Source organism: Carlito syrichta, unplaced genomic scaffold, assembly GCF_000164805.1.
Source record: "Carlito syrichta isolate Samal-C Ts95f unplaced genomic scaffold, Tarsius_syrichta-2.0.1 Scaffold115681, whole genome shotgun sequence".
In the NCBI taxonomy this organism is placed as follows: Eukaryota; Metazoa; Chordata; class Mammalia; order Primates; family Tarsiidae; genus Carlito; species Carlito syrichta.
The window spans coordinates 1,009,150-1,026,406 of record NW_007059777.1 but is presented as its reverse complement, the minus strand read 5'-3'; the positions used below and the strand labels follow the sequence as shown (position 1 = coordinate 1,026,406).

The 17,257-nt window shown below is 51.9% G+C and overlaps 1 protein-coding gene across 3 annotated transcripts in view; it reads right to left on the bottom strand.

The window, feature by feature from the left end:
* DRD2 (dopamine receptor D2) overlaps window positions 1–14,168 on the bottom strand; it is a 16,627-nt gene extending 2,459 nt beyond the window's left edge. Inside the window, exons 1-6 of one of the 3 annotated variants that reach the window (XM_008073425.1) lie at window positions 13,857–14,168; window positions 7,135–7,244; window positions 5,673–5,809; window positions 4,059–4,249; window positions 3,045–3,131; window positions 1,209–1,536 (exon numbers count right to left, since the gene is read on the bottom strand). In XM_008073425.1, coding sequence (XP_008071616.1) covers window positions 1,209–1,536; window positions 3,045–3,131; window positions 4,059–4,249; window positions 5,673–5,809; window positions 7,135–7,244; window positions 13,857–14,141 — 1,138 coding nt within the window. In that variant the 5' untranslated portion in view covers window positions 14,142–14,168. Of the gene's footprint in view, window positions 1–1,208; window positions 1,537–3,044; window positions 3,132–4,058; window positions 4,250–5,672; window positions 5,810–7,134; window positions 7,245–13,847 lie in introns of all 3 variants that reach the window. The other 2 variants (XM_008073433.1, XM_008073436.1) reach the window with 2 other exon arrangements.
* Window positions 14,169–17,257: the final 3,089 nt, after the last annotated feature.

Genomic DNA, 17,257 nt, shown 5'->3' with positions numbered 1-17,257 from the left:
CTGCTGGGCTCCAGCGATCCTTCTGCCTCAGCCTTCCAAGTAGCTGGAACTACAGGCATGCGCAACCACGCCCGGCTGATGTTTTGATTTATTGTAGAGATGAGGTCTCGCTGCCCAGGTGGGTCTCGAACCCATGGGCTCAGGCAATCCACTCACCTCAGCCTCCCAAAGGCACAGGATTACAGGCTGAGCCACCGAGCCTGGATAGACCCTGCTTTTGGTTTTTTCTTCGTTGGAGTCTCACTCTGTCACCCAGGCTGGAGTGCAGTGGCATGCTCACTGCTACTACAGCCTTGACCTGCTGGACACAGGCGATTGATCTTTCCACCTCAGCCTTCCAAGTAGTTGGAACTACAGGTGTGTGCCACCATGACCAACTAATTTTTTGATTTATTGTAGAGACAAGGCCTCACCAAGTTGCCCAGGCTGGTCTCGAACCCCTAGGCTCAGGCAATCTTCTGGGCTCAGCCTCCCAAATTGCTGGGATTACAGGCTTGAGCCACCATGCCCGGCAAGGGCTCTACTTTTCTCAACCACCCATATCAGTCTACTCCTTGAGCTTTGACCTTTACTATAGGATTTTCTAGGAGACTTTTATTCAAAAGTCCTGCCTAGTGGACGGGGTCACTCCCTCATTTAGATCAGGGCCCTTTTATTTGTCACAGCTCTGGTCCCACAGGGTCTTGAGTAAGTGAATTTCCCAATTCCTAAACAATAGCAGTAACAATAACAATAGCAATAGTAACAAAAACATAATAACAGCATTTGCGTATGTGTACTGATTTGCAGTTTATAAAATGTTTTCACCAGCTGTGTATCAACAACCCTGAGAAATAACCTACTTCACAGACAGGGAGATCAAAGAGAGCAAGCACCTTGCCCAGGGACATAATGTTTGGGGACGTTATGATAGTCTGGTCAAGTTCACAGACTCTGGAGTCAGACTACCTAATTTCAAATCATGAGTCTTCTTGGCCAACTTATATAAGCACTCAAAACGTCAGTTTGCCCATCTGTAAAATGAGCACAATGGAAGAGAATCCACCTAATAAGATTCTCTGTACATCAATGGGCTCGGCCTGTGCCTAAGGAAATGCCAACCCCTGACCCTCTAGCCACGGTTAAGAAGGGTGTGGCAGAGAATGGGAGTCTTTCTCTGCCGAGGCTGGGCAGGGCCGGGCTGTGGCCAGCTACAGCGACCAACTCACCAAGAACGATGGCGAGCATCTGAGTGGCTTTCTTCTCCTTCTGCTGGGAGAGCTTCCTACGGCTCATGGTCTTGAGCGAGGTCCGGGTTTTGCCATTGGGCATGGTCTGGATCTCAAAGATCTTGGCAATCTTGGGGTGGTCTTTGGCGTGCCCATTCTTCTCTGGTTTGGCGGGGCTGTCAGGAGTGCTGTGGAGACCATGGTGGGACGGGTCGGGGAGAGTCAGCTGGTGGTGGCTGGGCGGGATGGGGCTGTACCGGGTTCTCTCGGGGGGGCTGGTGCTGGAGAGCATCTCCATCTCCAGCTCCTGGGCTCGCCGGGCAGCCTCCTGCACCAGAGGCAGAGAGTGCTGGGTAAAGCCACGCCGGTTCCTGGGCATCAGCCACCCAGCCTCAGCGACCCTCCCTGTCCCCCTCTGGAGACCCCTGCAAGCCCCACAGGGTCACCCTGCCAGAGAGGCAAAGAGGATGATTGCTGGTGGGAGAAGGCAGGGTCTGTCTGGTACGAGACCCAGGAGCCATGGCAGTTGTCCCTGACCCCCTGTCCACAGCAATCCCCATGTAGCCTCAGTACCCCCAACCGTCCTATGTGGACTCCATACTGGGGACGTCTCTCTCATGACCTGAACAACACTTACTGAGAGTCAGCTAAGTGCCAGGCGCCACACCTGGTGTAAACAGTGGATGACATTCAGTCCTGCCTCCGGGACTCAAATTCTAACAGCATGGAGGGCACCCCCTCTCGGTCTCCCTGCCAGGCTATCACAAGGGGCTTCCTGCTTCATGGCCACCTGCACCATCATGCACATGTGGATGCCATATTCTCCTGACTAGGATGATCCAGGTGCCAAGGGGCTGACCCCTGGGGCTCCCTTCATCCCGGCTGGGCTGACCTGGAGGACCCTGGCATGGATACCCTCATGGCTTCTGGGTTCTTTCCTCAGGCTCGCCAGTTTGAGGCCTTGGAGGTCTTAGCCTGAGCCTCCAAAATGCAGCCTCATGATGTGGCCTGGCAGTATAACTTGGCCTGACCCTTAGGCCCTGCTTTGGTTCCTGCTTCCTAAACCGCTCCTCGGTCCTACCCTTTTAGTGCAGGTGAATAATGGGAACTCTGCTTCCCAAGGACATCTGCCCTGGACGTTGTGTGTGGCCCTCTGTGGGTTCCCAGGCCCGGTCTTCCGTCCAGCTAGGGGATGAAACACCTGCTCCTTGGTCCCTGGAACGCTATCACCAGGCAGAGCCTGGGGTCTGTTGTGATCCTGCATTCCTGGGCTCTACTTACAGGCTGTGCTTCACCGCTAGTCCCTGTGGGGTTCTGCTCTGTCCTCCCCGACTCCTGGCCTCCAGCCCCAGAACCTGCCTGTCCACAGGCAGCATGTGCCAGTGGAAACAACACGGGCGTGGATTCAGAGCCACACAAATCTGGGCTTAAATATGTGTTGTGTCACCAACTGGCTATTGAGACTTGGGTGAGTTACCTGACCTCTCTGAGCCTCTGTTTCCTCTTCTGTGAATTGAAGATCGATTCGATCAATAAGGCTTACCTCCCAGGGCTGTACTGAGGATTTGATGGCTAATAGGAATTTGACGGATGTCTGAGAAATGGGAATAGCCATTATTATCAATCGTGCTATGCGGTTATGGCCAAGTCCTTTCTCCCAACCGTTTCCTTGTTCCACTCCTGCTTGGAGGTGTGCACGGTGAGTCTGCCCTCAGCCAAGGCAAAGGAGAGGATGCTGGGAGGTGCTTCTCCCTTGGACCAGCTGCTGAGGCCTCAGAGTCATGGCTGGCGGGCCTCTCTGCAGGCAGGCTCTGGGTCCCTGACCTGAGCACTTACCACTCTCCGCCTGTTCACTGGGAAACTCCCATTAGACTTCATGATAACGGAGTAGAGCTTCATATCCTCAGGGTGAGTACAGTTGCCCTGTGGAGTGAGCCAGCACATGGGTCACACGAGGTGGCGAGGGGGCAGGGGCGGGGGAGACCCAAGGTGGAGTAGTCCATGGAGAACTCAGATGGACAGAGGGGCTCAGAGGTCAGGAGGGCGGGGCCGTGGGAGGCAGTCGGGGCAAGGACCAAGGTTGGTAAGGAGAGGAGAAGAGGTGAGCAGGAAGAAGGACAATAGGACCCTGATTTTTACACCTGCTGAGGGCCTGGCGCCATGCGAGGCACGCTCATGTCTCTTTTCAGAGGGAATCCTCAAGACTGCCCTGTGAGGCTGGTGTTATGATTCCCATTTAACAGACGAGGAAACGGAAGCTCAGAGAAGTTAAGCAACTTGCTCAAGTTCACTCAACAAAAAAGTGGCAGTGCCAGGAACTGAACCTGATGCATCTAACCCAAAGCTCCTCTTCCGTCCATGCCCACGTATCTTCCTTGGGAGGGGCTGGGGAGAGGGAAGGATTCACAAGACAGAAGGTGGGACAAAGGAGGTGAGCATGGGGGGAAGACAGAGAGTGTGGATGGTAAAGGAAATAGAGTGGAGGAGTCACAGGGAGGGAAGAGGGGACAAAGAAACCAGGATGGAGAAAGGAAAGGCCAAGGAAAGAGGAAGCCAGGAGTCCAGGGAGGTACCAAGCAGGCGACGCTGCACTCAGCTGGAAAGACTTCCAAGCCAAGGCTCCGCCCCGTTGGCGTGCACTGTGGCCCCCACCTCCCCCGTCTGGAGATCCAGACCCTCCTCGCCTGAGGACCACGCCTTCCACATCTGCCCTTGCCCCGCCCCTTGGTGCTCCTGCAGCCTGGACCTCAGCCTCACAGCAGTGTCCCAAGCCCCCACCTGAGCACAGGTCGAGCCCCTTGGGTCAGGGTAAGGTGGGGACACTTGGAGGGGAGGAGGGGGTCTTGAGACCTTGAGTGGGGCCCTTAGGTTGGCCCGGAAAGCTCGGCTGCTGCGCTTGGTGTTGACCCGCTTGCGGCGTCGGCGGAGGACGATGTAGATCTTGATGTAGACCAGCAGGGTGACGATGAAGGGCACGTAGAAGGAGACAATGGAGGAGTAGACCACGAAGGCCGGGTTGGCGATGATGCACTCGTTCTGGTCTGGGGGAAGGAAAGCCCGGCGGGAGGGGCGTCAGTGGGCCCGCCGGGCCACAGCGCCGGTGCGCCCACTGACCTCTTTTGCAAGAACGGGGAGCAATTTTACAGAGACTGTGAATGTGACTAAGTGGTGAAGGGTGTTCAGCAATGTCAGATGCACATAAATGTGCAGCATGAATCCCAAAAACACAGCTGTGAGCAACAGCTAAACTGTGATTGACTGCTTCCAAGTTTTCCCGTGACTATTCCCTGGCTACCTGGTCATTAGTTTGGGTCATTTCTGAGTACAGGAGTCGAGCCAGAATATTCAGAAGAAATGACACAAAAAAATTATTTTAAAAGAATAGGCCAGTCGGCAGCCGTGTGGCTCAAGCCTGTAATCCCAGCACTTTGGGAGGCCAAGGCAAGAGGACTGCCTGAGCCCCAGGGTTCAAGACCAGCCTGGGCAACTTAGTAAGACCTCGTCTCTACAGTAAATCAAAAAATTAGCCGGGCATGGTAGCGTGCGCCTATAGTTCTGGCTACATGGAAAGCTGAGGCGGAAGAATCTCCTGGGCCCAGCGAGTTGATGCTGGGGTAGCCGTGAGTGTGCCACTGCACCCCAGCCTGGGCAACAGAGTGAGACTCTGACTCAAAAAATAAAAAAGAGTAAGTCACTATTTTAATATTGTCTGTAGGTTGGGGAGAGGTCTGCCACCTTTGAATTTCAGGAACAAGATAACTCTGCTGAACTCACCTGTGTTCTGATGTATTTCATATGTTTCTGTGCTTCCTTCCAGGTCTACCAGATATCTATTTCCTATCTCGGGGCCTTCTCAGATTAATCTAGGTATACTTAGCCCACCTCCCAGAATTCCTGCAACACATAGATCTTGTACCACCCATTTTCCAGGCTTTGTTGTATCCTGTGTTGTCTCTAGAGATGCACCTGCAATAGCTCTTGTCTCCCCGACGAAAAGAAGCACTATGCTGGCAGATGCTTTCTGTCTCCTATGTCTGAGATGCTCCTAAATCTACCTCCCACAGAAAGGGACACGTAGTCAGCTCGCCTTCAGTGGCCTCCCCTCACCCCATGTTTGTGTGTGTGCGCACACACACACACACACACACACACACACACACACAATTGGTGAGGCTGCTTCCATTTAATAAGCAAAGTTGATAATTGCCAGGCATCCTTCTGTGCCATTATCTCTGCCACTCATCCAGCCCCATTGTGTCCCGGCCTTTGTTTTTTCTCTGGCCCAAACTACAATCAAGAGTCGGACTTCGCCCTGGACACCCAGCCTGGCCTTGGCTCAGGGCAGAGAATAGGCCCCCACTGGGCCTCTGCCCATCTCTGTGCCAGGGGCTTAGCTCCCTCAGAGTCCTGTGCAGGAGCAGGGGCCCAGGCCCAGCTGAGCTCGGGGGCAAAGGCGGGACCCACCTGTGTTGTTGAGTCCGAAGAGGAGCGGGCAGGAGATGGTGAAGGACAGGACCCAGACGATGGCGATCATGACCGTGACCCGGCGCTTGGAGCTGTAGCGCGTGTTGTACAGCATAGGCATGGCCACCGCTGTGTACCTGCAAGGGGTGGGGGACCCTGAATCTGGGGTGCAGGCCCAGGGACCCCTCACTCCACAACATGCACACATCAGAGTCACTCCCACTCCTTGGGGCTGGACAGATGACCCACCCTGAGGCCTGCCTGATATACTGAGTCAATCCTCCCTTCTGTTCCCAAACTCAGACAGCGAGGACAGTTGGCAAAGCCCAATCACACACTTCATGGCTGGCCAGTTACTACTTGAGTCATATCTGTCATTCTAATGGCCCCACTTGGATTTTAGGCTTTCTGAGGGGCTATGACCTGGGTCTTGGCACCTTTGAAACTGTAGCCACTGCACCTGTACTGAGCACACAGAAGGTGGAAGTGTTTGTTGATGGACCAGTAGCCAGGCCAATCAGAACAAGGCTTGAGTCTCATTTAGCAGAAATGATGCCAAGTGGTTATAATCCTCCCTCACATTTCTTCACCCAGCACTTCTCCTTCAGTGACATTTCATCTTCCAAGGATGCCATGAGGGGAGCATGACCAGGGCCTCTGGGAGCCAGTGGCATGCTGTGCAAAGTAAAAGGCTCCAACCATACAGCTTAGCAAGGTGGGCACAGCCTGGGTCCCTCAGCCACATGAATAATTAGACACTGTAGCTTCCAAGGAAAGGCGTCACCATCATCAGTTTCTAGAAAATGAAACTGGGAGTTCTGAGAACTTCCACAATCTTTCCAAGGTGTTTAAGTAGGAAGTGATCAAGCTAGGGTTTCCATCAGAATTACATACTTTCCCTCTTTTTATTTTTATTTTTTGAGTCTCATTCTGTCACCTAGGCCAGAGTGCAGTGGCATGATCATGGCTCATCGCAGCCTCTACCTCCTGGGCTCAGGTGTTCCTTCTGCCTCAGCCTCCTGAGTAAGCTGGGACTACAGGCATGCACTTCCATGCCTGGCTAATTTTTTAAATGTTTTATAGAGATAAGGTCTTGCTATGATGCCTAGGCTGGTCTTGAACTCCTGGGCTCAAGCAAACTCCCTGCCCCAGTCTCCCAAAGTGCTGGGATTACAGGCATTAGCCACCATGCCCAGACTCATACTTTCCCTCTTATACCTGGGTCACTGTCTGGGTATCCTGGTAGCATCACTGTCCGTAGATTGCCTTTCTTTAGGGAATCTGTACCCTTCTAGTCAAACACACATGCATGCACACACACATGCATGTACTCACATGCACATGGACCCCCCACACACACAGCCAACCGCTTAGCATCACAGACAGCCTGACCCTGAGGCAAGGTGGGACAGCTGGAATGGTGAAAAGCCAGGGCAACCTCTCCCACCCTGGCTGGGCTCACCTGTCGATGCTGATGGCACACAGGTTCAAGATGCTTGCTGTGCACATCATGACGTCCAGAGTGACAAAGATGTCACAGTGAATCCTGCTGAATTTCCACTCGCCCACCACCTGGAGACAACACAGCACAATAGATGAACAGCAGGAGGGAGAGATGAGCCTAAGTCCTATAGCTAGTCCTCTAGGGCCAGGGGGGCCATGGGCTTAGAGGGCAATTGAGGGAGTCTTGTCTCTGGCTGGGGTCTGGGGGAGAAGGGGATAGCAAAGGGAGTGGTGTCCATGGGGTCTGACGCCCTTGCCCCTGGCCTCTCTCTTCCCATACACATACATTCTCTTTGGGTTTAGAACTGTGCTAGAAGAAAGACCACTGGCTTACACACTGGGTGCCTCAACTTAGAACCTTAATGTGTAGGTCTTTGCATGATCACCCTGTGAGTCCCATGTTTTCTGAGATTCTGGGCATCCCTTCATCACAGAGACAGCTGTATGGACTGTATCGTCTTATTTTCTATGCTCCTGATACTCTGGCGTTTGGGGGCCTTACAAACCCAGGGGGAGATACCGCCCCTCCCAGGGTCAGCTAATTCCTAAAGACAGGAAATGGCTGACTCGGGAGCATGCCTCTTCAGCGCAAGCCAGGCATCCCCTGTATCTAACCCCATACACCAAGCCCATGCTCTCCCTGCCCCAAGTCATCCCAACGAGGAACCGCCCAAAGTAGCCCAAAGCCTGCTGGAATGGTTCAGACTAGCCACTCCTAAACGGTTTACTTTGTTCCGCCTTGAAGCTTCCCGAGAGCCCCATAAGGCTGCAGGCCCTCCCCTCATTCCCACTTCTGCTCCCTGACCCAAGCCTGGTGCTTCCTCCTGTGCCCTGCGTGGCATGCTGGGCCTCGCGTTTCTAGGGAAACTGTGAGTCACACTGAACTCTCTTTCCCATGGCATGGGCTTCCCTGTGTTATCATTCAACCATAACTCGACACAGTGAATCCCGGGTTTAATTTAGAACACCCATTGTGTCAGTGAGGAAACTGAGCCTCAGAAAAGCACAGCGACTTGCCCAAGGCCTTTGAGTTCAGCTTCTTGTCCTGCTGGGCCCCAGGTTCTGGGTGAGCCAGGCAAGCCCTTCAGTGACTGGCCTGGATCGTGGCAGTTGGGGCCCCCAGATTGCCTGTTAAGAACAATGGTGAAGATGATGACTGTATGAAACAGGGATGATATTTCTGCTCCTTACTGTACCTGAAGAATGAGAGACGGACAGTCTGGGCTTTAGGAACACCAGAGGGGCTGGGGAGGGGGCTAAGGAGCTTGGCATGATGGCAAGTAAGGAGTCTGGCTCGTGGCAAGAGCATTCTGCTCACTCTTCCTCTCTTTCTCTTTCTCTCTCTCTTTCTCTATCTTTCAACTTTCAACTCCCTTCTCTTTCTCTCCTCTCTTCTCTCTCTCTTCTCTCCTCTCCTGTTTCCTCTCCCTCTCCTCTCCCTTTTCCTCTCCCTCTCCTCTTCTCTGTATTCTGTCTCTCTTCTTTCCTTTCTTCCCCTTACACACACACACACACACACACACACACACACACACACACACACACACACACACACCCCACACTCCCAGACACATATCCACACCCCCATACCTCCCATTCCTGCACACACACACTCTGGAAGTTTGGAGCAGCCCGGGTCCCTGCGGACAGAGTCAGATACACCTTTGGCTTCTGCCAATGGGAGCAGAAGGGAACGGGAAAGCCCCTCCTGTGACAGGAGCAGGGCAGACATCATGTCACCATGCAGCTCAGCAGCAGGGCTAATTATAACTTTGCTCATTCTCATCACTGCCCTCTCTTCTGCTCCCAGGCATCCAACCAAACGGTGGCATTTAAGCTCAGTGATGGGCAGTACAGCTGCTATCGTCTTGTGTGAAGGAAACAGCAGCCTTCCCCAGAACACAGGAAGCCTCTTGTGTGGCACTGCCTCCTTGGGGGCTCACTGCCTTCTCAGCGGCCTGTCCTGGGGCCTCTCCTGGCTTCCTGTGCTGCTGTGCTGACCAGGTGGGCAGGAGCTGATGGCTGCATGTCTAGTCGGGAGCTGGGAGGAAGGGCATGGAAGAGGCTTCCCTGCCGAAAATAGAGTCTACCATTAGGGCACCACTGGGCAGGGACCCAAGCCTGCCTGGCTCACACCCCACTTTGACGTGCTTCCTAGGACTGGTGCTTGGGGGCTGCCTCCATGACCCTGGGCATCTAGGTCTGAGATATCAGGACCCTCCTCTCCATCTTTCCTCTTTCCTTCCCTCGCCCCTGTAGTCCTTCTTTCCTGCAAACACTTACTGAGCAACTTACTGTGTGCCAGGCTCTATCCTAGACTCCTGGATACAGTTGTGAACAATTCAGACACAGTCCCTTCCTTCAGGGAGATCTGACACTCCTCCCCACACTGGCCTATCTGGAGGCCAGAAGAAGGGAGAGGTTTTTTTCTGTGGTCCCAGGAGCAACTGATCTGGAGAGAAGTAAGGGACTGTGGACTCAAAAGACTCAAGAATATGTCTTTGTGACCACAGTCTACAGAACATCTACGGTGGGCACTGGACTTGATCTCATTTACTGCTCCTAAAACTCTTACAAGAAGTGATTGCCTGTCCCCATTCGTAGGCGAGGGAACTGAAGCTCAGAGAAGCTGCGTGGCGTGGCTAAGTTTGCCCAGCACACATGCAGCTGGCCTGGAACTCAGAGCAAGGTCTTTGGGCATCATATCCCATGTGCTCTCTGAAGCTGTCTTGGAAGGGACCAGCCAGCTTGTCAAAAAAGGAGATAATTATGTGAAAAGCATTCGGCAAACAAAAAGACTTGAAAAGGAGAGGTGGCCATTTCAAGGCTGGACAAACCGGGGATCAGAGAAGAAAACAGACTTGTCCAAGATCACTTGGTGATTTAGTAGCAGATAAAGGACTGGCCCCAGGTTTGCTGGCTGCACACAGTGTTTTTTTCTCTGTACCTCCGAGCCTCACTTATTGACACTGTTTCCACATGAAGCTGAGACCGACAGGAAGGGCCATGAGCTGGCTTGGCAAAATCCCAGTAATGACTATAGTGATAGCAGGCACTTACCATATGTCAGGCACTGTCCCAGACACTTCATGCTCATGTCTATGGATTGCAGACAGTAAACTCAGAGGCAAATGACACGACTGTCTGTCCCCAATACCTGCAGCCAGCTGTCTCTTCTTCCTAAAGTGTCGCTTCCGCCTGTAAGCCTTCCCTCACACCTCCAGGCTGGGCCATGTGCCCCACACCTCCTCTGAGGACTGCTTCACTGTCACCTCCAGCAGACTACACTGCAATGGCCCTGTCAGCCTCTGCGTCCATGGCAGGCCAGTGCCTTAGCCTGCAGTTCCCAGGACGGGTGCAGGACAGAGAAGTGCTCAGTACATGCTGATAGAGTGAGCGAGTCATTCTGAGAACTCTGCTCACCTCCTTAATCTCATCTTCTCTTCTAGTATTAAATGCACACAGGAAGCATCGCCTCAAAGGGCTGTGAGGCCTGCACGGAATTGGCACATGCAGACAGGTGGCTCCCGGCTGGCACTGTTATTTCTCAGGAACTCCTCCCATGGCTATCCAGAGGAAACGAGGTGCAGTCGAGAATTGAACCTGGACCCCTCACTCCAAAACCACCGTGTCCTCATACACCGAGCAGGATAAATAATGCATACCTAGTCCGGACCCAGACAGGTGCTGGCGTGGCAGGCTATTGGGGGCATTTGGGCACTGCTGGAGATGGAACAGAATGAAACATTCTAGACAAGAACATCTCTTAGAGAAGGTGCAGTGTGTGGTTGTGAGGATGCGTTGAGAGGTTGGCAGGGTAGAATGAGACTCCACTAAGGACTTTCTCTAGGGCCATAAACAATTAAGATAATGTCCATTTGGCAGGGCTCCCTGTCCAGCGCTAGAAGGTGTTCTCACAGGGCGGAGCTCAAACTGTAGCCTTCTGCACCCTGGCCCTCAACATACTCAGCTTCACCTTTAACATAACAGGGAGCATCTGACCTGAGGGTCACCACCCAGCTGCCTAATTACCCTCTGCCCCTGGCAGGGAGTCAGTGCTCCCCCTCTGACCACAGGCCCTTATGCAGTCGCCAGGACCACTTCTGCCCCAGAGGACTCACTGTATGTCCCTGCCCTCCACAGCAGGGGTGTTGGCCTCAGGATTCAGTCTCTAGGCATGAGCCCCAGACGGGGTGTGTACTGTGCAGGCCGTCAGTGCAGCAAACCTTATTAGAGGCTCAGGTGCTCATCCTAACCCGTCCCAGAATAAATGGAAACTTCATGTGAGAAAAAACCAAAACAAAACAGTGAGCAAGTATGTGTAAAAATCTGTTTAACCGGTCTCAGTGGCTCAGCCTGTCATCACGGTGCTTTGGGAGGCCAAGGTGAGTGAACTGCCTGAGTCCGCGGGTTTGAGACCAGCCCAGGCAACTTGGCGAGACCTTGTCTCTACAATACATAAAAAAAATTAGCCAGATGTAGTAGCACACACCTGAGTTCTGGCTATTTGGAAGGCTGAAGCAGAAGGATCGCTGGAGCCCAGTGGGTCAACGCTGAGGTGGCCATGAATGTACCACTGTACTTCAGCCTGGGTGATGGAGTGACACACCAACTCAAAAAAAAAAAAAAAAAAAAAATCTCTGTTTGAAGGACTTGCAGATTCCCAGAAACCCAAAACGGCCCATGTATGGATTTGTCCCTACCCATGTGTCTGGATAGGGATAGGGGGTCTGGAAGTCAACAGAATCCATGTCCAGAGTCCTGGGCAAAATATACCTTCCTCTGGGAAGAGAGTGCCTCTTTGTCTCAGCATGGGGAGGGTGAAGAGGATGGGAGGAGCCCTCTGTATGTGGAACAGTGCTGATGTCTATGGTCATCTTCATTGTCATTATCATTGTCATGACCAGCATTTACTTAGTGCCTTGTAAGTGCCAGCCACCATTCTAAGCACTTTTCATATATTAACTCATTGGAGCCTCAAACAATGTGATGAGATACGTACTATCAATAACCGCATTTTAGAGAAAAGGAAACTGAGGCACAGAGAGGTTGCTAGTTCTACTGCTTTTCCTTGGTGGTCTGAGCTCTGGACCCTCCTTTGGAAGGCAGCAGGAGAGGATCAAGCCTAAGAATTGAGAAGGGGCCCCTCAGGGAGAGGCCACAGACTAGACGCAGGGTAGACAAAAGTTTAGAAACATGTGAGCCATGGAAGGACTAGACCTCTGGCCTGTGTCACTTGCATGGCTTTATGTTGTCTGGTATTTATTGTGCTTCCTTTCGGTTCTTCCTTAATATCCAGAAAACCAAGAGGTGATGGACCAAAGTTTCATGGGTGCCAGTGTGGTGGTGACAGCAGGAAGTACACAAGCCCCCCAGGGGTCTGGGGACAGAGAAGTGTGTCCCTTTCCACCAGCCTCTCCTCCTCACCCGAGCTTGTTCTTCTAGATGTCTCCTCTGCTCCTACCTACAAAGGCTTTGTATTTTCTCAACAATGGCATTCCTTCCCTCCAAGGCCAGGACTGGCCCCCCGAGGCTCCAGCCAGTTTCTCTCCTGCCCAGGACAGGAGGGTAATAACTCAGGGAGCTGAGCATTGGCCCTTTCCTGATCAGCCTCCCATGCATCCCAAGTCCTAGGTTGCTTCAGCCCTAGACGAGCCACCCCAGAATCCCGGGCAGAGAAAGTATCAGGACCCAGCTCGTGCCCACCGATGTCCCCTAGACCCTTTCACTTCTGCCTGCCAGCTCTGAAGCATTGTCCACGCAGAGGAAGATCCCCATTTCAGGATTTCCCCATCAGCAGTTTTTCCCTGCGTTGTGTGACCTGGGTAAAGAAAGGTGATTCTTCCCCAAAGCCTCTCTTTTCTATTTTGTACTGTGAGAAAAGCAGTATGGACTCCTAGGATTACAGAGAGTATTCGTGGGGTCAGTATATGCATCTACATGGCACCAGGCATGGTGTCTGTACCTTAACAGGGGTTGATTACACCCCATTCCAAGGTGCAGAGGGTGCTGTCTTGGACTGAAGAGTGGGTAGCTACGTGACTCTTCCTAAGGAAGGGGCTTAGCACAGTCCAGGGCAGCCCTACCCAGAGGTCCTGGACATGGGCTCCCTGGGGGTGGGGGCTGGGGTGATGAGGAGAGCACAGAGCACCAGCCCTATCTCCAAAGTGGGGAGAGAGGAATGAAGGGTCCAGGCTCGGAGCATGAATGTGCCCCTCTTTGGAGAGCCTCACCCGGTACCCCCATTTCCTCTATGACCTAATGTACCAACTCGGAGGTTAGACAGCATTCCAGCCTGAACCTGCCAGAAGTGTGATGCTAGAGGAGTCACCTAACTTCCCTGGCTACCTGGCTTATCATCTGCAAAACAGTGATGCAAATGGCAGCCTCTGAGCTCCTCTGAGGATAGGATAACACAGGAAAATGCTGCATATAAAGTCCTTAGCGTGAGGCCTGACACTTCAGAAGCACTTTATACATGGTAGCTGTGATTCTCAAGAAGATGGTCTGCCCATTTCAAAAGCAGAAAAAGTAAGCCTAGAGCAGGGAAGAAACCCCCTGAGGACGCACCAGGCAGCTTGCAGGTAGAATCAGTGGGGAACCAGAGTCTAGGCTCCAGGGCAGGGTCCCCCAGAGAAGGAGCCAGCGGGAGGCCAAGGCCAAGGCTGAGGCCACACCTACCTCCAGGTACACAACCCAGGGCATGACCAGCGTGGCTACGAGGAGGTCAGCTACCGCGAGGCTGACGATCAGGTAGTTGGTGGTGGTCTGCAGCGCCTTCTCGCGGGACACGGCCATGCACACCAGCACATTGCCAAAGACGATGATGACGATGAGTAGGGTGAGCAGTGTGGCGTAGTAGTTGTAATGGGGCCTGTCCGCCTTCCCCTCTGACCCGTTGAAGGGCCGGCTCCAGTTCTGCCTCTCCAGGTCATCATCGTACCAGGACAGATTCAGTGGATCCATCGTGGCGGCGGAGCCACTGGGTGGCCGGGCTCTGACCGGGACAGACGGACACAGCATGAGTGGGACGGCCTCCCCCAGGCACTTAGCAGCCAACCCTTGGCACTTAACGGCGAGAATTCTCCAACTCGGGATTTTCAGTTTTACCACTAAGAATTGTCTTGGCAGGGCTCAGTGGCTCAGCCTGTAATCCCAGCACTTTGAGAGGCCGAGGCAAGATTGCCTGAGCCCACAGGTTGGAGACCAGCCCGGACAAATAGGCAAGACCTCATCTCTACAATAAATTAAAAAATTAGCTGGGCATGGTAGCGGATGCCTGTAGTTCTAGCTACTTGGAAGGCTGAGGCAGAAGGATGGCCAGAGCCTAGCACCTTGATACTGGGGTGGCCGTGAACATGCCACTGCACTTCAGCCTGGGCAACACAGTGAGACTCCAACTCAAAAATAATAATAATAATTTTCTTAAAATGTTGGGCCTCCTGCCACTCTGCAGCTGGCCGGTTTTCATAGCAGGTAGATCACAGGAGCAAATATAATTTTTTTTTTTTTTGAATTGGAGTCTCACTCTGTCGCCCAGACTAGAGTCCAGTGGCCGATCCCGGCCACCACAGCCTCGACCTGCTGGGCTCCTGCGATCCTTCCGCCTCAGTCTTCCAAGTAGCTGGAACTATAGGCGCGCGCTAACACGCCCAGCTGATTTTTTTATTTATTGTAGAGATGAAGTCTCGCTGCCCAGGCAGGTCTCGAACCCGCGGCTCAGGCAATCCGCTCACCTCAGTCTCCCAAAGGCGCGAGATTACAGGCTGAGCCACTGAGCCCGGCTATAATTTTTTTTTTTTAAGTATAGTAAGATGAGCGTGAACAGAGCTGATCACTCATTCATTCATTTATTCAACAAATATGACTTGAATACAACCCACATGTACCACACACTTAAGGTAAGTTTGCTAGACCTTCCACCTCCCAGACATCGAAACAGAAATGAGCATCATTCATTCTTGAGTCTACAAATATTTATGAAGCATTGTTCTATACAGTCTAGAAATGGAGGCAGGAACAAAATACACATGGTTCCATGGCTCACATTCTAGGAAAAACAACAGCCAGTTAATTGACTAATTAAATCTACGGGTAGAAGGGACCAGGGGATGGAATGGGGAGAAAGATACATAACCTAGTTTAGGTATTCAAGGAGGCTTTTCAGAGGAAATGACAGACACCTAGGGGTATGTAGAAATTAGCCAGTTAAACACTTGGGAGTTCCAGGAAGGTCTAGACTGAGGCGTCCAACCTTTGAGCTTCCCTGGGTCACATTGAGTAAAGAGGAATTGTCTTGGGCCACATATAAATTATATAATATAGTTAGTGTATATAAGTAATTAGACTTCTCTTTTTACTTATATACACTGAGCATTGGCCCTTTTCCAACCAGCCTCCCATGCACCCCAACTCTTATTTGTTATATTTATTATAATGTTTAGAAAAATGAGAACAAAATGAAACTCATGGGAAATTTGACCTTGTTTTTGTAAAACTAATCTATCAATGTCTGTTTCAATGGAAGTGGTCACCATTCTTAGTGCATTCTCAAGGTGCTTGTCAGAAATGTTTGTCGCATTTTGTTCTTTGCATGGTTCATAATTGAAAACAGCTGCTCACAAATGTATATGCTGCCAAAAAGTGATGTCATGAATAAGGTATAACTGTGAACTTCAAAAATAGAATTACACATGGGGTCATGAAGAAAATAAATGCTAAAAAAAAATGCATGTTAAAATATTTTGTGGTCCAGGTGTGGTGGCTCAGCCTATAATCCCAACACTTTGGGAGGCCAAGGTGAGAGGATTGCCTGAGCCTGGGAGTTTGAGACAACTTGGGCAACTTGGTGAGACCTCGTCTCTACGATAAATCAAAAAATAAGCTGGGCAGGTGGTGTGCATCTATAGTTCCAGCTACTTGGAAGACTGAGGCGGAAGGATCAACTGAGCCCAGCAGGTTGAGGCTGTGGTGGTTATAAGCATGCCACTGCACTCCAGCCTGGGTGACAAGAATAAGACTCCAACAAAAAAAAAAAATTTGTGGAGCCTCATCACTAGCTGCCCTGGGCAGCATGGGGTCCGCAGGCTGTGGGTTGGACATGCCTTGTCTAGACATAGGAAGCCGCTCATGCAAGGCACAGAGTTAGAAAACAGGTGCCATGTGGAGGGCTTGAAAGAGATTCAGGATAGGCGGTGCAGAGAGAGACTTGCAAGAGTTGAATTTGAGGAGGTGGCAATTGGTGAGATCACAGAAAGTCACAGTAGGTGTTCAGATCTGCCCCTGAGGGCAGTGGTAACCACATGATCAGATGTGCCTCTTGCATACATGATTCTGACTGCAGGGTAGAGATTGGAGGGATCCAGAGCAGAATCAGGACACCAGCAGGGAGGCTGTAGCAGGGATCCAAGGAAGAGATGATGAGGTTCTGTGTGTGCATGCAAGTGAGAGCCCTGAGGCATGGGCATCCCATCCCAGGATGGAAGACTTCCTGAAGGAGGTATCTTCTGAGAGGAAGGAGGACTCAGTCTGGCAACTGAAGAGGAGGGTTGTTCCAGTTAGAGAGAACACAACATGATCCCAAACAGCAAATAATTCTGTTTGGCTAAAAACATAGGGCATGATGCCAAGTTGGGGAAAATTAAACTCAAGGGACATTCATAGGCCAGATTTTGTCTTGTCAGCTTAAAAGCCCCGAAGTGTTGGGCCCAGAGGAATGACCCCATTGGATTGGTGTTCTAGAAGGGTCACTGGCTGCTGTGGTGTTGAAGAGAACTCAACAGGGGATGAGATTGCAACTGTTTTCAGGTAAGCGAGGTGGTCACTGGAATCAAGTAATAGTTGTAATGGGGCAAGTTGCCATCCCTTCAGACCCTTTGAAGTGCCAGTGCCAGTACTGTCTCCCCAGATCATCATCGTATCAGGACAGATTCAGGGGATCCATCGGGATGGCAGAGCCACTGGGGGGCCAGACTCTGGGGATGAGGATGGAGAGACATGCTCAGAATCAGGAGCTAACTCGGGAGTTCATTTCTCGTGGTACTTAGTCATTGGATAGATGTGGGTGAAAGTGGGGATGGGGT